The sequence below is a fragment of the Miniopterus schreibersii genome (assembly GCF_964146895.1).
Source record: "Miniopterus schreibersii genome assembly, chromosome: 8".
NCBI lineage: Eukaryota > Metazoa > Chordata > Mammalia > Chiroptera > Miniopteridae > Miniopterus > Miniopterus schreibersii.
Genome location: NC_138109.1, coordinates 76,331,917 through 76,356,786, shown reverse-complemented (window position 1 = coordinate 76,356,786; position 24,870 = coordinate 76,331,917). Strand labels below are relative to the sequence as shown.

At 39.4% G+C, this 24,870-nt stretch overlaps 1 protein-coding gene across 7 annotated transcripts in view; it reads left to right on the top strand.

The window, feature by feature from the left end:
• FARS2 (phenylalanyl-tRNA synthetase 2, mitochondrial) overlaps positions 1–24,870 on the top strand; it is a 458,022-nt gene that overhangs the window by 127,575 nt on the left and 305,577 nt on the right. For all 7 annotated transcript variants that reach the window (XM_081143636.1, XM_081143633.1, XM_081143635.1 and 4 more), the window contains one exon: positions 13,417–13,576. In XM_081143636.1, the coding sequence (XP_080999762.1) occupies positions 13,417–13,576 (160 nt within the window). The remainder of the gene's footprint in view (positions 1–13,416; positions 13,577–24,870) is intronic.

Below are 24,870 nucleotides of genomic sequence, written 5' to 3'. Positions count from 1 at the left end.
GCATGATAAGCTTGCTCCCTTTCCTAAGTATCTGTAAGTCTTCGGGGAGATAAGTTGATATTAACCCAGTAAAGGGATTGCTAGGAAACTCACATTTAGGAAGACAGAAACATTTATTTTTGATTCTAATTTAAAGTTTCTGAATATAATTTAGGGAGTGCATGTTATAGCATAGTAAGAAGCTAGGGAAATTCCAGGACAAGTGGACTAGGGAAACTAAGACATAGTTAAACGGCGTTTTGTTTGTAAGTCTCCCCAACCACAGGACAAATAGCTTAAATCACCCTATTCAGGGAGACAGATAACAGAAACCCAATTAGTGCCATTTGCCGAGCACACCCAAGGACAGACAAAAGAATAAATCTCATTTTGGTACATCAGCATAAAGCTCATGAATATTCTATTGAGCCTCCCCTAAGACCTCCCCTAAATGCCCATCCTTTAAAACCCCTGAAAATGAAGGTCCCTCCAGGGAGCATGCCCGTCCCATTCCCTTTCCACCAGCATTGACACCACTTCCACCTGTCATTCAGTGAGCCCCGGCTAGGGCTTGCTGTACTCTCTAGAGTTCTCTTTACCTCTTACTAGTCAATCCCTCATTATTCCAGTTCTCTGGGTTGTACTTAATAATTCTTTCCCTGATTGAGTTACCGTGTGGTTACTGTCTTAAAGCCCCTGAAAATGAAGGTCCCCAAGCATCCTTTAAAACCCCTGAAAATGAAGGTCCCTCCAGGGAGCACGCCCGTCCCATTCCCTTTCTCCTCTCCTTCCCCCAGGGGCAAGTATCTCCTACACTCCAAGGGACCCCACAAGACTTGCAACCAGAGGAGCAATGGGCAGTGGCAGCTCGTCTCGGGCAAACCCCCTGAACCTGTTCCTAAGGCCCCCTTTTCTCTGACTTCCCAGTGACCCAAGGTAGCCCAGCCTAGGCTCTCCTGTTGCTGTTTCTATTCCCTTCCTTATTTCACTGTCCTAAGTATATTTTTGACAGTGCAGATGCTCTCTACTTATTGGCTCTTAGTATGTGGGATACATAAAGGATAGAGGATATTTTGAAGGGTAAAAGCTTGTGCTCCTGAACCAGTATAGCATCCAGAGAAAAACAGATGGATATTCTCTGTATCTCGTTCCTCCAAGATCTCAGGAAAATTATTACCATTTATATTCAACATTTGCAGTTGGAGGCCAAGAGGGCCTCATTAGGTTTTACTGAATCCACATATTATAGTAGCAATATTTTTTGTACTAGCTGAAGTGAAGTGTGAAAGTAGCAAAAATATTTTCATAGTGATATGCTGTTTTACAGTAGACTTCACTTCTTGCTAAAGACCACATTTCTTTGCCTGGTGCACATTACTGAAAGTTACTTGTATGGATGGAGTAGCATAATTCACATTTTCAGCTTGGTAGGTGCATGTGCGGTATTAATCAGAGGGGGTTTTCTTTATTAGCAAGCCTCAGGACCAGCTAGCAGTCTGTGTACGCACATTCTGTTGGATTGTATGTGTAGATGCCTGAGTTTGCTCTTAGACTTAAAGATGACACTCCTGCTGTTTGACTGATAGTGTGCCCTTTAACAAGTACTTTAGCTATCTTCTTTCTGAGGCTTTGTCCTTGAATTTACTGTTTAATGTCATCCTCCTCACTCATCCCGGGGAATTCTCTGTGAAATTATAAACTTGTGAACATGAATGAATTTGAAAGGTAAAGTACAGTTTTCTTAAACTAATATGTCATCAAACACTGTATTTTTCAGCTCTACAGAGACTTTATATAATGTTGTATGTGATTGAAAGCATTTCATCTTAGCAATGGTTTCTAACCTTTTGAGAGATTTGGACAACCCTCACACATAATATTTCGAATAGTTTAACGAATATTACGTGCTCTTTTGTATTATATTACGAAATTAGAAGTCGTTGTTAAGGAGATAGTTCAGGCTCCATGTCCTAATTCCCAGCTTAAGTCTGTAGTAAATTGGAAAAGCTATTCTTTATTCTCTTAGCAATTTTCTTTCTTCCTACTTCTGCTTCGTTGTAATACTTCTCTTGGATCACATTGGGAACTAAACTGGGAATATGTTTTGTGGTGGGTTACATAAAGAGCAGTAGAATTTAGGGTTAAGTTAGCTATAAGAAGGCAGACAATGCTGCCTAACTTGGAAATGACCAGATGTCAGCTGCTGGGTTGATTTCAGGGTTGGGGTCGAAGTCTAGAGCTAAGAGTTTAAAGGCTGTCTAAGAGCAGGAGGGGAGTTGAATGTGTTTGGGGAGGCCAAGGGAACAGTTTCTGCCTAAGTCTGAGAGCCTCTGTCCTGAGGCATGGAATATTTCTGAGTAGTAACCATTCCAGATTCAAGAAATGGAAATAGTAGTTCTATGCTTAGAAATGTCGTAAGGCACAGAGCTACCTGGAGATGGGACTCAGGTACAGAGTTGGGTAGCATGGATCTTGTGGGGAGCAGATCTTATCACACATACATTGAAAAGTGACTCTTAGAGGCCTGTGATGTGTTATAGGTCTAGATAATTTGTTGTATGTATTGTTTAAGGTTTATGACCCAGGCTAAACCCAAAACAGAAGGATTTACATTAGACAAATGGAAATAATAACTTCCTCACCATAAGAATTGTGAGAGACTGTTTCAAAGGGAGTGTGGGTTACCTTCTCCGGGGTGATATTTCTCAGTATTTTTAGTATGTGGACTCTTAGATAAGGTGAATGACTCTTCAGTTCAGTTGCCCCAACTCTTTCACCTTTTTAGTGCAAAAAGAACTCTGTGATTCCAATGATGTGTTATTTCTCATGGAATTTGTGGTAGGATCATGTAGAATATCTATTTGCTTTGGCAATAGTGGTATAAATGATTCTTATTTGAACTGTAGTGTCTTAAATACAATTTTAATATCTAGTTGTTAAATATTGATTCTATCATGTATCAGCATATACTATAGTGTTTATCAAGTTATCCACAAAAATTCATTCATAATGATACAGCTGATATCGAAGATCTACTGGTAGTTTTCTTTTGTGAATTGTGGAGATTCCAACTTTTAAATTGTATATTAGGGCCATAGGAATTTTTGGTATTGTCCATTTGTATTAAGATCTCTAGAAACAGAACAAATAATGTGTGTGTGTGTGTGTGTGTGTGTGTATGATTTATATAAAGAGATTTATTATAAGGAAGTGGCTCATGGGATTATGGAGGCTGAGAAGTCTAGACCAACAAGAGCTGAGCCAATGGTATAGTTTCAGTCCAAATCCAAAGGCCTGTGAAGTTCTAGTAGGAGTCCATGTCCGAGCACAAGACTGGTGTCCCAGCTTGAAGGCAATAAAAAACAAACAAAAAACAAAATATAAGATGTAATATAAAGTATAAAAGAAAGCATAAAATAACAAGTAAAAGGCAGAGGGAAAAATTCTTTCTTAGTCTTTTATTCTATTCAGCCTTCAAAAAGGTTGGGGGAGGCCCACTCAAGTGGAGAAGACTCTCACAGACACACTCAGAAATAACATTTAACCCTATGGCCCAGTCAAGTGGACACGTAAAATGAACCACTACACTGTTCTTGGGCAGCCATACTTTATAGTGGAACACAGAGTCCTTCATCAATTTCAATAGCTCCTCAATTTTGTTCAAAAATTACTCCACATTTTAGAAATGCCTAGTGAATCATTTAGTTAATTACTAGTAAATAGCCTTTATTTGTACACAAAAGTGTTAAAGTAAGGAATTATGCATTTTTTGCCCTACGGGATGGAACAAAAGACTTGCACTTTGGGTTGCACCTGTCTGTGGGCCTTGGCTTCATGCATGGAACATGTTTCGGTTAGCAGTGCTACTTATTCTGGCAGTAACACCATCTTTTGAGCTGGTGAGGAGGGAGTGGAATCCTGGCTCTGAATTTCGTTCTCTAAGGACCTTAGAGAAATTATTTAACCACTTTGAGCCTCAATGTCCTTAATTAAAACAAGGACAACTCCTGAGTTGTGGTTAAAGAACCTAGCACAATGCCTTATGAGTGGGAGATGCTCAGCAAATGTTAACTCCTCTCCCCATACCCATATTTATCTCGATAATAGATGTTGCCCTAGTCCTGCTTAGTATCGATCTACCTGTGCATCATCAACATGAATCAGATATGTTGTGGGTCTTACTTTTTAGATGTGATCTACTTTTTTTAAGCCACTTCTGTCTTTTCTGTTGATTAGTACATTTTCTGCCATCTCCCTTTAGAGTAGGTGACAGCATTTAGATGGGTCTCGGTCCTTTTACATTTCACCCACTGGCACCATGAATGAGCTGTTTAGGTACCTGAAGAAAAAAAATGAAGTCCCTTCCTCTCTGTTTTATCTGTCATCATGGCCTAGAAAGAGGATGACAGGAGATCGGAATTTTCAGGTTGACAGCAGAATGGATGAAGTTTTCTCCTTTAAATGGTGGTTGTCATGAGAACCAGTTCACACCAGGACAGGGCGATTTTTATTGTTGCCATCGTTGCTTTTCGCCTGAACTCATCCAGACGTTGAATCTCTCATGTAGTTTGTGCACAGCTTCATGTAACTTCCTTGCTTTGATGGATGGAAGTTTCTGATCTCTTCTCTGTATGGGCTAGAGGTTGGCGCAATATCAGTCCACTTCCTTCTCCCACTGGTACCCCTAGGAGAACGCCAGGAGAAGAAAGTGCTAAAAAATATACTTGTCACAATATGTCAGCATTGATAAAAGCAGACAAAACAACTGACCAGATTTTGGAGACCCCCAGAAGCCTTTGGCAGTATCTTTGGGGCGTGGGAGGAGGCAGAGACCGCTGATACTCCACCGACACTGCCTCTGAGCGCAGCGGGGCCGCCAGGAAACAGTGGGGAGGGCGAGCCGCCTGGGCGCCAACCAGCTGTTGGAGTGTGTTCCTGGCCCTGGCTTCTTGAGAACATAGGTTTTTGTCAATAAGTAAGGAACTCAATAACCTCTATGATATATTCAACTTTAAGTTTCCGTCATGGAGGTTTAAGTGAGGGGAGATTTGGAAAGACCATGCTGTCTAGCAGGACCTGTTTGAGTTTGCAAATGAAGTTCTAGTGTGGGGGGTTCCCTGCGGAAACTGCTGATACCCTTGGAACTTGTTCACTTCTGACTTGAGCTGCTTGTCTTGTATAGCGTCCTTGCCAGCTTATATTTTGTTCACCCGCCTGGCAGAAGTTGCCTTTTCATCACCAGTGGTTTTTTTTTTCCTTTCCTTTTTCTTTTTTTGTAGCATCTTTCACCACAGAACATAGACTGTTTCAAATCTCTTCCCACTATTTTACTGGCACGAAGTTTCGTGTGAGGAGAGGAAATAAGACAAGCAGCAGGCAGACAATAAAGTCTGCTTTTGCAGTGCAGAGCTTTGATGCGTTCCCTCCCCTGCGCTAATCTCTGTAACCTGATTAATTGGCAGGTGGTGTGTTCCAAAAATCCAGGGAATGACAAAACTGACTCAGTATCAATTAGCTAAAACAGAAACAGACTCCCCACAGAGACCCTAGGACAGAGTTGTATTTAACTGGGCCCCTTCAAACACAAGCCTTCTCAAATGATGAACAGTAGAAGATCTCACTTAGGGCCAGTTGTTTAAAGAAATTAAAAACTGTGGAATTTAGCAGCTGAAATCCACTTGGATGAGTCTGCTATCCCTTTAATATGTCTGTCTATTCATCTCACTAAGACATCCAATCCTTCCTCCAAAGTGATTTGAATACTTAATATTTGCTGAAATGCTTTAGTTGGATTTAAATAACGTAATTGAATATGCTTGCTGCATTCAGGGGAAATGAAGGCTTGGGAATTCTTCTGATAAGATATGTGAACGTGCTTATTTTTATAAGTGATTCTTATTTCTCTGTCTGTGAACCAAGAATTAATAAACAGTGGGTCTTCCAAATATATGAGGCTGTATTCATCAGAGTACAGACTTTATCTGTCTCTCTCCAGGTGACTGGCTTGTCCCTGGGGCTCAGATGTGATCTGCTTAGTGACAAGTTTTGGTTGCGCTGAATTGGATATAGATTGCCTTTGTGTTTAGATACCATGTGTTCGTAGAAACCTCATCCTAAACAGGATTGTTGTAAAATAAATTCCTAAGTGCTGTTGCTTTTGTTTACAGCCCAGTGAGAGACAGATAAATTAGAAACTCTACACAACATAATCAGCACAATGAAAGAGTTATGGCCAAGGCATAGAAGAGGGAAATCTTCATCCCTGGGGGTAATAATAGAAGGCTTACCAAAGGATCTTAAAGAGAAATTTGAAGTGATCCAGGCAAAGAAGGGGTGCTGTGTTCCAGATAGGGGGAGTATCAGATTTGAAGGCACGAAGATAAAAAGGAATATGATGAATTCCTGGATTGCGTACTGTGGAGTGGCTGGAGCAGGGAGAAGTGACAGGAAATGAAGTTAGAGAGAGAGGTGTAAACTGCTTCATGAAGGGTCTTCTAGGTAACCTTATGGAATTTGAGCTTTAGTTTAAAAAGAATGAGAAGTCTTTAATGTTTTTTAAGCATAGGAGTGATGCAGGCAGAATGGCATTCTACAAAAAGAATTTTGCAGAGTAGCTCATGTCATAGAGCAGTGTACGGAAAGAATGAAGATGATGAGACAAGTTAGAAGATTATTTATAATCATCCAAGAAACCAGTGTAGGCCAAAACAAAGAAATGGCGGGATGACAGATAGGAAAGGATGGACTTGAGAGTATTAAGGAGGTGGAATCTCCTGGATTTGGTGGCTGCATGTAGGGAAGGGTGGGAAAGGGAAAAGCATTTGAAAGTAACTGTTGGCTTGCTTTCTTGGTACCATTCCCAAGGTTAGGGATCCCAGGAGGAGAAGTGTGGCTTGGGGAAGGGGTCAGGAGAGCTAGCTGAGTTCGTGATCTGTTCAGGTGGAGGATTTGCAGATGGAGATGCCCAGGAGGCAGGTGCGTGTATGTGTCTGGGCCCTTGCACAGTCAACGAGGATGGAGATGGAGATTCTGATCCATCAGCACACAGGTGACAGGTGGTGGTTGCAGCTATGAGCTCAGCTGCTTTCATCTAGGGGAGAGTGAGAAGAGTTAGAAGTGTACAAAACTGAAAGTGAGGCCTGTGGAATACAACTACTGTATTAGCAACAGGGAAGCAAGGAGGGGGAGGCTGTGAATGACCAACTTAACTGTGAGGAGGCGAAAGGTAGTCTGTAGCATGAATTGGGATTAGTGGGAGTTTCGTTTGTTTTGTGGATTGTTTGCTTAACAGGAAGAATTGAATATGTTTACTGAGGAAAAAGAGCCAGAAGAGAGATTAAAAATATAGGAGACATGGGATGACTTCTAAGTAAGGACTTTGAGGAGACAAAGTGATGGGGTTGGGTGTGTTCACGTCTTTGGGAGGGGCTAGTATTGCCTACAGCTTGACTGAAGGAAGGTGCACTTCTCTTTTTTTTTCTTAAATTAAGGTGGGCAGGAAGATTTGAAGCACAACTGCAGAGGCCTATGCATTTGTGAATGGGAATGATGGCTAGAAGTTGGGGGTTCTGTTTTCTGGTGACCTCTCTTTCCTCAGGAAGAAGGCAAGACCACTTTTATTTTCCCCCTAGTGAAAGTGTAGGTGAAGTAGGCATTTTCAGGAGTGAGATACTGATTAGAGCCGTCTCTGAAGTTAACTGGAGAGAGAAACTAATACTTCTTTCCCTGAGATTTGGTGCTTGACTCAGCAATGCTTAAAGAGGCAGTCCTAAATGGATTAGGTAATTAAGAAGAAACGAGCAAAGCATCTGCTGTGTTCAAGGCACTCTGATGATGTTCCTCATGCTTTGGATCACAGCTGTTGCAGAGCCCTTTCCTATTGTTCCTGAGTGGGTTAAAAATTGTGGTAGCCTGGCTTCCTTCACAGTAAGACTCTGAAATGTTGCTGTCTGGGCATTTGTCTCTCTTTAGCATGCCGACTTCAATCAGAGAAGTGTATGGTCCCTATATTCAATTTTTTAATAAACCTTTTATCTTAGAATAGTCCTAGGTTTACAGAAAAATTGCAAAGACAGAACAGAGTTTTTGTGTACCGTACACTGAGTTTCCCCTATTACTGACATCTTACACTATTATGTATATTAATTAGTGAACAGATTTTTACATATTATACCTACATTTATTTTTGTGTATTTCCAAACCTTGCTGTGGCCTTTTCAATTGTCTTTGGCAATGAGAGGAGCATTTGTCTATTGATAATTCAGAAACATGAGTTGAATCAATAACTTGAACAGTCTCTCTTACTTTCTTTGGGATTGTCTTATCCTAACCTCTAGTTCTTACCTTTGAGAAATCATACAGTTGAGGGGGGAAAAGTATCCAGAGAAAAATAAATACCAACTTGAATTTTATCATGTGAGTATAACCCTGGAGTCAGTTATATGTGTCTTTAACAAAAGGTGTTATCTAGTAAATACAGCTTGTTAGACAAAAGTCTTTTAAAGATGGATTCATGAGGAATAAAGAATGAAAAGAATGGGTGTTCTTTTTTTTGTGTGTGTGGAAAGATCATACATCTTGAAATTAAAAGGTCTCTTCTGCTGACATCACATTGCTGTTCACTAGCTCACTGTTTTCACTTCCAACTCAACAGAATACAGAACAAGGAACCTCTTCTATTTGCTGTAAGAGTCCGTTCATAACAAAGTCTTTATGAGTGATATGGAATTTGCTGATAATTTTGTAAGTAAGAATGAAGAGAGCATCTATATCATGTAATCTGCAGTGAAATCATTCTGAAAAACTTTTAAATGAGCCTGTCTCTTGTCTCCAAATCACCTTTTCTGTTTGGCATGCACTTTCCAGCCCCAGGAAATTCCAACATCCTTCAAAAAGAAGCTGTTTAACCACTTGTATTTTATGGGCACCTTTGGCATTTCACTTCCCAGTTCTATTTATATCATTACCTGCCCCCTCTATTCTTTACTTTTTTACTCAGAGACTATTGTTTAAAATTCTTTTCCATCTAATTAAGCTGGTAATCTCTTGAGTCAGATTCTTTCTAATACAGTCATACAGCTAAATTAAACATTGAAAAAATATCAGCTTGCAGAAATGTTTTATGACTGTAGGCATAGCTTCATTCTCAGACAAAACACATCAACATCAAAATGTCATTTGGGTACTACTATTGAGGTTTTAAAGCTCCGCCCCCCCCCCCCCCCCCCGGTTCTTTATTAAAATGCTGGTTTGCACTGTCTGAATTCATAGTTATGACCTCATTTCTTTCTTGTACTCAACCTGTCTACTGACACTATATTGATTGGCTGTGTTACCCAGCAGTATTTTTCCATTAACATTATCTTTGATTGTCTCTTCACTACTCATGTTACTTATACTTGCATTGGGTACTGCTCAGAGCAAGTATGCTGCTAAAGGCTGCCCCATTACCTCAGGCAAAGATTGCCTTATGAGCCTTAAATTAACTGAATTGGTGATAGAGTGCGGCTGATTGGCTTACCAACTGGTTAAAATTTCAAAGGCTGAAGTGACCTTATCATATTTGCTTGGATGTTACATGTAGAAATGCTTTGTAACTTGCAAACATTATTTTATTTCTAACTTACCGTTCTAAATGTTGTCTCGACGCTGCTCCCACAATTCTTGTTCCAGTCCTTCCTTTGTTTAGCTTATTGAGGAAGCAAGCGTGATTTCTCTCTCACTGTGAGGTTAGGCTAGCCCTCAGGCCTGTTGCCCAGGCCCAGATAGCTCAGGCTGGAAGCTGGGATTATTTCATCAGTGAAGATTAAGTTAAAATGCAATGAAGTTGTGCTCCTGTGCATCTCACATGCTTAAAAACTCCTGTTAGGTACCCCTGAAGGACCTTGCCTTTTATGAGCTCCCAACCACCACAGGGGCTACTTAAATTACGCTTTTATCCTGATTCTTTTCTATGCAGTGCCACCTTTTAGATCTTTAGAAAATGAACAGCAATATCAGAAGCTCATGTCTTCCCCTCTGGAGGGTTTCTTCTGAACCGCTTTTGGGTTTGAGCAATGTTTCTACTGCTTTCTTATCTGTGTGAAGAGTATTTATTTGTTCAACTTCCAAGCATTCCTTTTCTACATTTCTACTGCTTCCCTTTGGCTCTCCTCTTTCCTCTAGTTAAGGAGGGAAGGACTGAGATAACCTGTGTCAATTGCTGGTGTCATAATAGGCAGCACAGAAGTATCAGCCTCCCGAGGCCCCATGCGGCCTCTGCCACAGTGCCTTCCTGTTAATGATGCAGAACATTGCCGTGACTCACATTTGCTTTCAAAGCAGTCCTCACGTGACTGTTCACATCGATGCAGTTGCACATGCTAACACATTTGAAAAGCACACCTTAATTATAATTTTTGAAGGGTTTATTTACCTTGCACAATAATAATTAGGGTAAACCATCACTACGTTATCTAGGGTGCCCAAAGCAGTCTCAGTGTACGAAACCACGGCACTGCCTCTCTCTCCATGTTCTATGTTCAGTTTTTAATCCCATCCGTCTGACTGTAGGTCGTTCCTACACTGAAGCCAAAGACATGATAACCTATCTGCTGTCCTGGAAGTAACCGTGGGGCCTTGAAGACGCAGTTGTGAGTCAGATTTGGCGTTGAATTCAGGCTCTACAACTTACTGTGTCATAGTCAAGTTTTAACTTCCCTAAACCCCAGGTTTCTTATTTGAGAAATGGGGAAATAATAAGGATTGTGAGGATTAAATAAAACCATGTTGTAAGCAAGGTGAGCACCCAATAAGGTAGCAAATGTGGTAAACGATCATTGTTAGCCACGGCAGCGCAAGCAGCAACAGCGGTGGCAGCAAGGTCTGTTACAGGGCCATTTCACCTGTCCCAGGAAGTCAGAGAGACAGGCTAGGTAAGTACTGAGCATTCATATGTGGGGCAGGTTGTATAGATCAAACCAGAGACCAATGGATACTTTAAAATGGCCGAATAGAAAAATGACTGCTTTGGGAAGTCCTAAGTTACTCCTTGGAATTTTGCTCTAATCCGAGCCCCACTTATACCTGGCCACTCATAGGATTTTACATAGATGTATATTATTCTTCTGGCCATTTGCTTTTTTATTTGCTTTTAAAATGTCTTTTTAAAATCTGGGCCATTTGAAAATTTGTTTTGGCATTCTAAATTTCAATCTGCTTTTATTTTTAAGCCTGATTAGAATTAATTTCTTGCACCTGTTTTTTCTCATTTGAGAGCTGCTTGCCTGGCTCTGTAAGCAGTTGCAATAGGGATGGGATTTGTGCTCATTTGGGTTTGTGCAGGGACACTTGAGAAAATGTCAGAGAAATAGAAGAAATCCTAGTGGAAAAGCCAGTGACACAGCCTGTTGTATCCATTCAATGGACATCTAATTTAATTTCATCAACAGTGGATGTATCTCAAACATAAAGCTAAGTGTGAAGCAGCCACTTAAATTTCCTTGGAATCAAAGATGGGATGTTTTTTTAGTCCCAGCTTGGGGACTAAATGGCTAAGTGGTCTTAGCCTCTTTGGATTGTCACCTCTCTGGATTTCACTTCCTTATTTGGGGTTGACTTAGTTGATTTCTACAGTCCCTTCCAGTTCTAATATATATTTCCTCTAGACATAATAGTTTACTTGTTTTCATGGTCTTGTTCTTCTGTGTTGTATTGTGCACAGTTTTCTAAACTTTAGTGTATGTTACAGGTATTTTTCAGATGTATCTACGTGTTGCATAGTCTATTAGATGTCAATAGTTTTTTTCAAACAATCTTAAAACAATCTTTTACTTAGCATTGTCTTAAGCTATACTATCAGTTAATTATGTGTTTGATATGGGATATTTCTCTAGTGTACAATTAAGTTAATACAGAATTGTTAAAATAAAGGATTTACCTCTATGCCTCTCTAGATCTTAATAGAATGTGTGCTGTTCTTTGGGAAACATCGCCATGTTTTGGATTTGTTCCTTCAACCATCCTCATACTCTCCTAGTATTTTTGGTATGTTTTCTGTACTTGCACAGACATGCCAGTGCTTCTGGTTGATCTTCTAAAACTATGTTGGCCATAATGAATAACTGAAGCCTGTAGAGCAAATGTAGGCTCCTAGAATTATGATACGTTTGATTTTGCTGGACACTTAAAGGAATTGCTACTCTACAATTGTCTGAGTTTCGTTTTCACAGCCTGAGGTTCTCTCTGTGTGCCCAGCTAATGTGACACTTGACTACAAGTCTATACAAGAACTGGTTTACTTTTCTATTTACCCTTATCGTGAGAATAAGTCCTTTAGGGCTGTTTATCTGACACCCAACTTGGTCAGACACTGTGGACTTTTACTTTGGTCTCACGCTGTGGCAGCGGTCACAGCCAGTATTAAGTTTTCAGTTGGTGCATCGGCTAGGCACACATTCTCAGTATTTCTCTCTGGCTTTGTGCTTTCTCTCTATTATGTTACTTCTTCAATGCTTTTAAGAATTTTTGTAATTTTTAGTAGATTTATCGGGAGGTTTTGTTTAATTATCCAGCCCAGTATTACTAGAAACAACAGTTAATTCATTACTTTATTTAAAATTTTTAAATTTTATTTCATGAGACATTAGGTAGAAAGACTAGTAGATTATTTGCTCAGTTCTTCTTGAGTCTGTCTCCTAGCAGGTAAAGATCTGCTCTGTTGTTAAAAATAGGACATTATTTTATTGGTAAAGAAGCTTATGAATCATAATAGCTGTGATTAATAATTATGATTATGATGATAGTGAGGAAAATTTATTTACCCATTATAATGTGCCAGGTACTCTAAACTTTTCATGCATTATTTTATTTAATTATTATAAATTGTCTTAATTAGGTGTTATTATTACTACTTTACAAAGCATTACCTGAGGCTTAGCTACCATGTCACTTGCTGGAGTTTACCTGGGGTAAGTGGCAGAAATATGCTTCAGGCCTGGTCCTGGGCTTTGGAGATAAGGGGTTAGCAAAGTCCAGTATACTTCCTGCCTTCATGGACTTTACGGGATTTAATTCCTACACTATACTTTCTACCGAGTCTCAGGACACACTCTAAGGACACTGGGATGGTCAGGAATATAGTTTTAGAGCCTTAAAGCCTGATTCACTGGTATTTCCACTAACATTGAGGACAGTGTCTCTTGTGAGGAAATGACTATACAGTAAGTGAACACAAAAGTAAAATGAGAGACTAGCAAAATCAGAACAGTATCTTTTAATTCCCTAAACACTGTCCATTCCCTAAACATTGTAGCATAGTGCTTTTGTTCAAAGTCGGTACTAAAATAATGTAAATTTTATATGTTCATTGGCTATAAGACAATGGGTTTTATTCCCATGTTATGTTTTTTGATACAGACTGACCAGGATACTATTTTTATTACTCCTTTTGATTTACAGTTATTTGCTGGCGTAAAGGATGGAGAAAGTCTGCAGCTCTTTGAACAAAGTTCTCGCTCTGCCCGTAAACAAGAGACACATACCATGGAGGCCTTGAAGCTCCTGGAGTTTGACCTTAAGCAAACACTTACGAGGCTTGTGACCCATCTTTTTGGAGATGGTAAGTACTCAAATGCCTTTGTCTTTGGGGGCTTAAATAGTCAATAATGACCATCATCCTGAAATCATTAATGCTGGCTGTGTCTACATTTTTTGGTCTAAGTTGTAGCTTAATGGTTCAGGTCCATAGTGAGGTAGAACTTAGGGATTTACTGGTTCATTCATGTGAGGAGCAGGAAGATATGAAAATAGAATTAGCTAGAGAAAGAAAAAAATGACGATATACTGTGATAAGAATGATAACAAATTAAGATCAAGTCATTCATCAATGGTGAGAAGGTGTACAGACTGATTAGTGTCCTTGTATAACTGTATTGTCATTAGGTCAGACTTGAATGATGGGGCAATATTCCCTTTTTTTTCTTTTCTCATTTTATTTATTTCATTAAAAATTTTTCTTCAGTTATGGTTACCATTCAATATTATATCAGTTTCAGGTGTACAGCACAGTGGTTAGACTTCTATATAACTTATGGAGCAATCACCTCAATAAGTCTAGTACCCCTGACACCATGCATAAGCAGTAGAATATTATTGACTGCATTCCCTATGCTGTACTCTCCGTCTCTGTGACTATTTTGTGACTACAATTTGTACTTCTTAATTCTTTCACCTTTTTCACCCAGTCCCCCAACTCCCCTCCCCTCAGGCTACCATCTGTTCTCTGTATCTATGAAGGTTTAATTTTATTAGTTTATTCTGATCTTTAGATTACACATATAAGTGACATCATATGGTATTTGTCTTTCTCTGACTGACCTATTTCACTTAGCGTAATACCTTCTAGGTCCATCCATGTGGGGCAAGATTCTTAACCATGTGAGTGAGCCCAGGGAAAATTTTACGTATTTATATATTGATTACTACTGTCAACAGCAAAAGTAATGATAGTGAATTTCATGGAGGATGAACTGTATTCTTAAGAGCTGGACTCACTTGAGTCACTTGCCCTTGATTATTTCTCTAAGAAAATTTTTGTTCGTAATACATCCCCTTCCAGTTATTTCTAACTTCCTTGAGATAATATTTTGTTTGTTTTTAAGAAAGCTATAAAGAGAAAGTTTGGAGGTTTCTCTTAATTATGACCTCCAATTGAAAAATGTTTAGAAGACAGAAGCTAAGCAAGCTCTTATTCTTGGGAGTTTTTTAAAAGAACAGCTTTATGAGGTATAAATGACAAAAAATAAACTATACATATTTAAAGTTTACAGTCTGCTAAGTTGACATACAGTAAACTGAGCATATTTACAATTTTATTAGTTTTGGCACCTGTGAAACCACCAGCAAATAATAAACATGTTCATCACCCCCAAAAGTTTCCTCCTGTCGCTTGGTAATCTCTACTTCTTGCCCTTCCCTACGTCTCCTCACCCCAGGCAAACAGAGAACTACTTTCTCTCGCTATTGATTAGTTTGCATCTGTTAGATATATACGAAGAGAATTTTATAATGTGTACATGTTGGGGTTGGGCTGCCTTATTTTACTTAGATAATTATTTGGAGATCCACCCATGTCGTAGTGTTTGTCAATAGCTCATTCCTTTTTATTGCTAAGCATTCTGTCCCATAGTTTGTTTATTCATCTGCCCACTGATGGACATTTGGACTATTCTAGTCTTTTGCTTTTACAAGTAAAGCTTCTTTGTATGGATTTATGCTTTCATTTCTCTTCAGTAAATACCTAGCAGTTGAATTGCTAGATCATATGGTAGGTGTATTTTAACTTTCTGAGACACTGCTTAACTGTTTTCTGAAGTGGTTGTGCAGTTTTACATCCCTTCTAATTGTGTATGAAATGAAGTTGCTCTATTTCTTTAACAACACTTGACACAGTCAGTCACTTTAATTTTAGCCATTTTAATGGAGTGTAGTGGTATCTCTAGTAAGCAGTCAGCATATTTAAAGAACTCCAAATAAGCAAAAATCAACTTAAGGGAGACATGGGTGAATGTGAACGTGACCAGTGATGTAGTGAGAGGACTAATGAATACCTGAAAAGATGCTCACCCTTATTAGTCATCCGGGAAAGCAAATGAAATCCACCATTAGCTATCCTTTGCCATTTTTCTTTTCTTTTCTTTTTCTTTTTCTTTTTTTATCTTTAGTGTTGAAAGTATTACAGATGTCCCCTTTTTTCCCCCATCGATCCCCTCCACCCTGCATCCACCCCACCCCCAGACCTTGCCTGTACCAATGCCTGTGTCCATAAGTTAAGCATATATGCATATAAGCATGTAAGTTCTTTCATTACTCTCTCCCCATCCATTCCCCCACCCCCACCTTCCCACTGAGATCCCACAGTTTGTTCCATGCTTCTGTGTCTCTGGATCTTTTTGTTCATCAGTTTATTTTGTTTATTCCACATATGAGTGAAATCATGTGGTACCTGTCTTTCTCTGACTGACTTATTTCGCTAAGTATAATACTCTCCAGTTCCATCCATGCTGTTCCAAAGGGTAACATCCTTCTTTACAGCTGCATAGTATTCCACCATGTAAATGTCCCACAGCTTTTTTATCCACTCATCCTGATGGGCACCTGTTTCCAGATCCTACCTATTGTAAATTGTGCTGCTATGAACACAGGTGTGCATAAATTCTTTCTGATTGGTGTTTCAGGTTTCTTAAGATATATTCCTAGAAGTGGGGTCACTGGGTCAAATGGCAGTTCAGTTTTTAATTTTTTGAGGAAATTCCGTACAGTTTTCCATAGTGGCTGCCCCAGTCTGCATTCCCACCAGCAGTGCACTAGGGTTCCCTTTTCTCCACACACTCACCAGCACTTGTCCTTTGTTGATTTGTTGATGGAGCCATTCTGACAGGTGTGAAGTGATACCTCATTGTGGTTTTAATTTGCATCTGACTGATGATTAGTGATGTTGAGCATTTTTTCATGTCTCTTGGCCGTCTGTATGTCCTCTTTGGAGAAGTGTATTTAGGTCCTTTACCCATTTTTTAATTGGATTGTTTGTCTTCCTTTTGTTAAGTTGTATGAGTTCCTTATATATTTTGGATATTAACCCTTTATCAGATGTATCATTGGCTAATATGTTCTCCCATACAGTGGGCTCCCTTTTCATTTTGTTGATGGTTTCTTTTGCTGTGCAGAAGCTTTTTATTTTGATGCAGTCCTATTTGTTTATTTTCTTCTTTGTTTCTCTTGTCCTAGGAGATGTATTGGCAAATATATTGCTACGAGAGATGTCTGAGATTTTGCTGCCTACATTTTCTTCTATGATTTTTATGGTTTCATGTTTTACATTTAAGTCTTTTACCCATTTTGAGTTTATTTTTGTGTACATTGTAAGTTGGTGGTCTAGTTTCGTTTTTTTTGCATGTACTTGTCCAATTTTCCCAGCACCATTTTTTGAAGAGACTATCTTTACTCCATTGTATGTTCTTGTCTCCTTTGTCAAATATTAACTGAGTGCAAGGCTTGGGGGTTAATTTCTGGGTTCTCTGTTCTGTTCCAATGACCTATATGTCTGTTCTTGTGCCAGTACCAGGCTGTTTTGATTACAGTGGCTTTGTAGTATAAGTTGATATCTGGTATTGTGATCCCACCAACTTCGTTCTTCCTTCTCAAGGCTGCCATGGCTGTTCGGGGTCTTTTTTGGTTCTAATAAATTTTTGAAGTGTTTGTTCTAGATCTGTGAAATATGCTGTTGGTATTTTAATAGGGATTTCATTGAATTTATAGATTGCTTTGGGTATTATGGACATTATAATGATGTTGATTCTTACAATCCATGAACATGGTTTATTCTTCCACTTGTTTATATCTTCCTCTATCTGTTTTTGCAATGTCCTGTATTCTGAGTACAGGTCTTTTACCAACTTGGTTAAGTTTATTCCTAAATATCTTTTTTTTTAAAAAATATATTCTTATTGATTTCAGAGAGAGGATAGGAGAGGGAGAGAGAGAGAGAAACATCAATGATGAGAGAGTCATTGATCGAGCCCGCAACCCGGGCATGTGCCGTGACCAGGAATCGAACCCTGATCTCCTGGATCCCAGGTCATCGCTCAACCGCTGAGCCACGCCCGGCCGGGCTTATTCCTAAATATCTTAATTTTTTTTGTTTCATTGGTAGATGGGATTTTTTTTAGTTTCTCTGTCTGAGAGTACATTATTGCTGTATAAAAATACCATCAATTTCTGGGTGTTAATTTTGTATCCCACTACCTTGCCAAATTCATTTATTAAATCTAGTAGCTTTTTGGTGGAGTCTTTAGGATTTTCTATGTACAATATCATGTCATCTGCAAATAATGACAGTTTTACTTCCTCCTTTCCAATTTGGATGCCTTTTATGTTTTCTTACTTTCTGATTGCTGTGGCCAGGACTTCCAGTACAATGTTGAATAAGAGTGGTGAAAGTAGACACTCCTGTCTTGTTCCTGTTCTTAGGGGAAATGGTTTTGCTTTTTGCCCATTGAGTATGATGTTGGCTGTAGGTTTTTCATAGATGCCTTTATTATGTTGACGTATGTTCCCTCTATTCCCATTTTGCTGAGAGTTTTTATCAAAAATGGGTGTTGGATTTTGTCATTTCTGATTTTGTTTATTTGGGTCCTCTCTCTTTGTTTCTTGATGAGTCTGGCTAAAGGCCCATCAATCTTATTTATCTTTTCAAAGAACCAGCTCTTGGTTTCATTGATCTTTTGTATTGCTTTTTTTAGTATCTATGTCATTTATTTCTGCTCTGATCTTTATTATTTCCTTCCTTCTACTTACCCTGGGCTTTTCCTGTTGTTCTCTTTCTAAGTCTTTAAGTTGTAGGGTTAGAGAATCTATTAGAAGTTTTTCTTGTTTTTTGAGGTGGGCCTGTAGTGCTATGAACTCCCCTCTCAGGACTGCTTTCAATGTGTCCCCTGGATTTGGGGCTGTTGTGAGTTCATTTTCATTTATTTCCAGGACATTTTTATTTGTTTCTTGATCTCTTTGGTAACCCATTCATTGTTCTATAACATGCTATTTAGCCTCCATGTGCTTGAATGTTTTTTAGTGTTTTTATTGTAGTTGATTTCTAGTTTCGTGCCTTTATGGTCCAAGAAGATGCTTGATACCATTTCATTCTTCTTGAACTTGTAGAGACTTGTTTTGTGTCCTAACATGTGGTCTATCTTTTAGAATATTCCATGTGCACTTGAGGAGAATGCCTATTCTGCAGTTTTGGGGTGGAATGTTCTGCAAATGTCAGTTAAATCCATCTGATCTAGTGTATCATTTAGGGTCACTGTTTCCTTGTTGATTTCTTTGTCTAGAAGATCTATCCAGTGAAGTCAGTGGAGTGTTAAAGTCCCCTACTATGACTGTATTGCTGTAGATCCCTTAAAGTCCTCCAGAAGTTTTTTTCTAAATTTAGGTGCTATTATATTGGGTGCATATATGTTTATCAGGATTATATCCTCTTGTTGGATTGATTTCTTTAGTATTACATAGTGACCTTTCTTGTCTCTCATTATGGTTTTCATTTTGAAGTCTATTTTGTCCAATATGAGTATAGCTACCCCAGCTTCTTTTTCATTTCCATTTGCATGGAAAATTTTTTTCCATCCCTTCACTCTCATCTTGTGTGAGTCTTTTGTTCTGAGGTGGGTTTCTTGTAGACAGCATATATTTGGGTCATGTTTTCTTATCCATTCAGCCACCCTATATGTTTTTATTGGGGCATTTAATCCATTTACATTTAAGGTTATTATTGATAGGTACTTATCTATTGCCATTTTATTTCTTTATGCCTATGTTTCTCTCTCTATTTCTACTTCTAATTACAGCAGTCCCTTAAACATTTCCTGCAATGCTGGTTTGGTAGTGATAAACTCCTTTAGCCTTTTTTTTGTCTGGGAAGTTCTTTGTTTCACTATCTATTTTGAATGATAGCCTTGCTGGATAGGGTGGTCTTGGTTTCAGATCCTTGTTTTGCATTACCTTGAATACTTCATGCCATTCCCTTCTGGCCTCAGAATTTACCTTTATTGTTGAAAGTATTGCAAATGTCCCCTTTTCCCCCCATTAACCCCTTCTCTCCTTCTCCCCTCTCCCCAGGCCTTCACCACACCATTGTCTGTGTCCATGGGTTATGCATATATGCATATAAATTTTTAGGCCAGTCTCTCCCCACCCACCCACCCACCCACTCACCCTTGCCTTCCCTTTGAGATTCGTCAGTCTGTTCCATGCTTCTGTGAAGGAGACGTGAATCTTAAATGCCCTCGCAGTGAAACGGTGTGTTATGGGAGCGCATAGGAGAGGTGCCTCCTCTAGTGTTCGGCATGTGCTCCAGCAAACGCCCTTGTTTGGGGAACATCAGAGCTGACGTTAGTCACTGAGAACAAGCATAAAGCCATGGCGCCTTAAGGAATGAGGAAAGAAAGGAGAGAAAGGAAAAGATGGTCAACGGAGAAATCGCACGACCACTGAGAAACAGCAGTGTAGATGGGGAAACGTTCAAGCTCTCCTTCATCCTGCACTCTGAAGCCTTGAACAGGCAGGTTATTTAGTGACGTAGGCCTCAGTTTCCTAACTTTCTAAGATGCCTTGTTAAAGATAATATTAAATAAATGAGTAAACGTGAAACAAGGAATAAGGAAGGGAAGGAAAATTATGACCGGTAATAAAGGCAGGAAGCATGTGAAGGAATAGTGATAGTGTCAGAGAACAGTGGTTACGGCTGATTGGTCATAGTTTTGTCTAATGAAATGAGATGGAACTTTATACCAGACTGTGGCATAGCAGTTGAATTGGTGGTGGTGGCCTTCACATTCTCTCTAAGCACCAGCACATATTTTAAAAAGTATACAATGTGCTGGACTCTCTAGAGGTTATATAAACATTACCAGGGGCTGTGAGGATATGTTTTTCTAAATATGGTCCTGGATTTTCCTTTGTGTTATTATTTTTAATAATATGTATTTCAAAACCGTGCATTGGGGTGAAAGTTTCCAGATAGCAGTTTTCCTTATAAAAAACCATTTCTACAGTATATGATCTTTCTGACTGTGATACCCATCATGGCCATGGCCAAGAATTAACAATCCTAACTTGCAATGGCAGTGAAGTTGTAGCTTCTCTACTTCAGGCAAATGTTTGCTTTATTTTTAAAATACTGCTGGCCTAGACTTTTAGGTTCTAGATTTCATTACAGATCAGAATTGCTATTTTATAAATATTCAAATTCTGTTTTTGTGGGATGGCATTAAAGTAAAAAACCCACCTGTTTGAAGAATACATACATGTTGTTCATATGCACTAGAGTCTACCTGTGAGCAAAGCCTTTTATTTATTCTTTCTTTTCAGCCATGAGCTCACTTTTAACCCCACACACAGGAGCCAAACACCCTGAAAATCCTTAAAGACACATCAGTCACACATCTTTGCCCAGCCCCTGTGCATCTTTGCTGAGTGTATTGCTGACGGAGCAGTTGTCAGAGGGGGCGCGTGAGCTTGTTCCGGGTGTGTCTGCATGTTTGTAACATCTGCTGAGATGCTTCTCAGGGCAGATACCAAGCAGGGTGTGAAGGTGACCCAAACTGAGGCCCATTTTATGAACCATAAGGGTGAGGGGTATATATTACAGAAAATAGGTGCCGTGTGCTCTCAGAGTGTTCACACTGAATGTTAACAGCTCCTCAAGACTCCTGGGCCATGTCCTCCGCTCTCTGGAGAGAAGTGCCTTCTTCTTACTTAAGGCATTTCAGAGGCTCATTTCAGGTTTTTATTTGGAGGTGGGGGGAGTGCAAGTTTTTGAAAAATGTCTTGGTAAACCTATCAGGTACAAATACCGTCCATTTCATTTAGATTAACAATAGCAATATTAATGGCGATGACAATAATAGGGATAATAATTAACAGTGCCAAACACTGCTCTAAACACTCTTAGAATGATTTTTTTTGTTGTGATCTGTGTCTATGATGCAGGTATTGTTACAATCTCCATTTTTTCATGAGGGAACCTAGACACAAAGAAAGTGCCAGGTGAAGACCACACTGCTGGGAAGTATGTGAGGCAGTCTTAGCCCGGGCAGCCTGACTTCCGAGCCCATGTTAGAAGTTAGCACTTTTGAAAGGATAGAAGGAAATCATTTTAATATTTCTGAGGCTGTGAAACCTACAAAAGCCATGGTGTTAAAAAATCGGACTTCTTCCTGACGCTCCCTTCTCTGACCCCCTATCATTCGCTTGCTGCCAAGTCCTAGTAGTACCTCATATTCAGTTACTTTTTCAGTACCCAAGATCATTTAAAAACTTGAAATTCAATCTTTCTTTAATTAGTTAATGAATAGGAGCTTCCTGGACAGGCTTCAGAATTATTCAACAACTCTTTATGTTTGCTTTTATAAAGTTATCTCAGCTTTTCACTTTTTAAAATCATTAGTTCAGTATTCCTTTGTTCTTGCAAAGCAAAATTAAAAATTAGAACACACTGTTTCCTTGTGGCTGTTTTTTGTTATTACAGCTGTTTCAGGTTTTTTTTCTTTTTCCCTTTCCAAAGCAGTTTATTATTTTCTGCTAACATTTCAATTGCACCAGCATCCTAAGGCTGTTACAAGAGAAGTTATCAGTTTAGAATTAGAAATAAAATAACCTTTAGACTATTTTTATGCTTGTGGAATCTGCTGTCATTTTTAGCATTTCTAAATTGTTTCTCCTGTATTTTGTGCCGTATTTGGCAGATCATTTCTTTCACTGACCTGAGGTAGGGATTTAGGATTCCTGACATTTTAGTTTCACTTTATATTGTTCAGGGTTTACAGCCCATCTTTGGCACAGTCTTATTACTAAACATTGCAGTTGCCTTTTCTAAAGCATTTGCCTCATAGCATAATGTAGAGGAACTAGCCTGAAGGAGAAATGGATCGTGATCCTCTGCTGTTGGTTAGACTAACAAGTCCTGTCTCTTTCCATTTGTTTAAAAAGAGAAAAGGCTGTGGTGGTCATTGAGATGCACCTCCCAATGTCCCCTGCAAGGATGGGAATGCACCCTGCCAATGGGACTGCAGGTGGTCTCCAGCTGTCAGCTCCTTCAGGGATTGCCTCAGGTGTGGGCAGCCTTCTTGCATAAGAACGTGCCCTTCCTAGGGCTGCCCACATCCAAAGACTGGTTGTGGCAGGAATTTGAAGGCCCAGCATTTTGGCCTATCACCCCACCACCTCATCCCTGGGCAATTCTGTGGGCTGTTTCAGACTTTCAGAACTCCAGAGCTCTGGCCAAGTTAAGGCTTTTTTGGGCCTGATTGCAGTTTGTGGTCTTCTCCCTCTGCCCCAACCTGCTGCCACCCTTTTTCTTCCACAGGTGTTGATTCCCCCCAAATAACCTGTTTGTCAACCCAGCCTCCATAGGGACCTATATATGGTTCCATTCAACCAAAGCATTTCTGGGCTCTGTACTATGAATATTGTTCTGGTCAGGAGTTCTTCCATATAGTTTCATATTTTTCTCTAGACACAGATTCCTGTTAGTGTAAATGAAGTGATCGTAAGTTATATAAATTTCTAATGACTAGGTTGTACACCTGAAACTACTATAACATTGTATGTCAACTGTCATTGACAAATAAAAAATTATAAAAAACATAAATGAGGTGAAAGTGGTTGAGAATAATAATTAGATTCACAGTTGTTAGTTCTACTTTGTTCCTAAAATTGACAAAGTAAAAGAACACATGCATGTTACTTTAATAATTTTTAAATCAGGTGTTTTGAGCTGCCTGGTGTTTCCTGATTTGGAGAGGTTTGTCGCTCTCAGAGACTCCTAGGGAGTGAAGTAGTGAGGCAGTTGTGCTCAGGCAGTACTGACTTGCCTCTGCTCGCTGTGGCTTGGATGGAGCTCAGGCAGGCCGCACTTTCAGGCGGAAACTGGCTGACACACTCACACTCTCTGAGCCTTGGGATCATTAGCTATGAAATGAGGATAAGAAGTGTCTTGCATTGTACAGATGCTCAGTGGAAATAGGACATCACCTTAGGAATCAGATAGAGAGGGACATAGCACTCACTTTTCTTTAATGTCTGGTGAAAGGAAAAAATATGTACTAGAGTTGAACTGTCTAGTCTAAAGAGTTGGTACAAGGAACCCTCTTGGGAGAAAGCTTGAGACAGCAGTGGTTGAACTGAACTGGGATGTATATTTAAGAAGCTGGGAAAGGGAAAGCAGATAGGTCTCCTACTAGAGAAATGAGAGGTTGAAATTGTTGGGGGTTTTATGTTAAATGAAACAAAATTATGGACCTTGAGGTTCAGTGGAAAAAAGTAGTTAAAATTTTAAGGGTACTCTATCAAGACAGTTAGTGTGCCAGGTACTGTACCTATTTCATGCTGTTTCTACTTGTATTAGTCTTTTAGTTAGCCTGGAAAACATTAAGATTTATGGGAGAAGAAAGTTCCTTTTCTACTCCTTAGGTTCACGGAAAGCTCAATTTCTTGATTCAGTCCTGTCGCTTGTCTCTGGCCTCACTTCTAACCCTAGCATTATCAAGTGCTGATCAGTGCAAGGCTATCTAAATTCTTATCAATCACTTTAAGTCCTTTGAACCCTTGGCTTGCCCTACTCACTTGTTAAAGCCCTAACCTTGGGTTGATAGCCAGATCTACTCTTTCTGTTTTTTCCTGTCTGCTCAGATTTTGTACTCCATATCTGCCACTGAGCCAGGTGTAGGTTGGTAGGGATCTTTTTTCTTATCTCTGGTCAGTTCACTATGCAAATCCCTTTCTCAGTTATCCCAGACCATGAACAGTCTCAGTCCCATCTTTCCTAGTCCTGACCAGAGGGTAAGCTCTTCTATTTCATTAGGAAACTCTAGGGGACTCAGTGTCAGCTTTGCGCTTGCTTGGCCTCTGGACCCCATTCTTCTTGATGCCCATCCCATTATTTTCTCCAGAACCTTGTTTCCTCAATTATCAGTTTAGAATATGTTCTAGACTCATCCCCAAGGAAAGCAAGCAAATGCCATCCTTGAACCTTCCTTCTCTCTCTGGAAGCTTCCTTACTCTCTTTCTTTTCTGCCATACTTTATGACATGTGCCTTTCTGTTTCTGCTTAGCCCAGGTTGTGTTGATTTTAACTGTTTCTCTTGAGGCCACGGTTGTCTTCCTAATTATAAAATCCAACAGATTGAGAAAATCCTTGTGCCCCTTTGTTATATCTTCCTACCAAACTACTGAAGCAGTGATCTGCTTTCTGTCACTGTAAATTAGTTTATATTTTCTAGGCATGTATACATGGAATACTACAGTATATATTCTCTTTTACCTGGCTTTTTTCACTCACCATAATTATTTTGAGTTTGAACC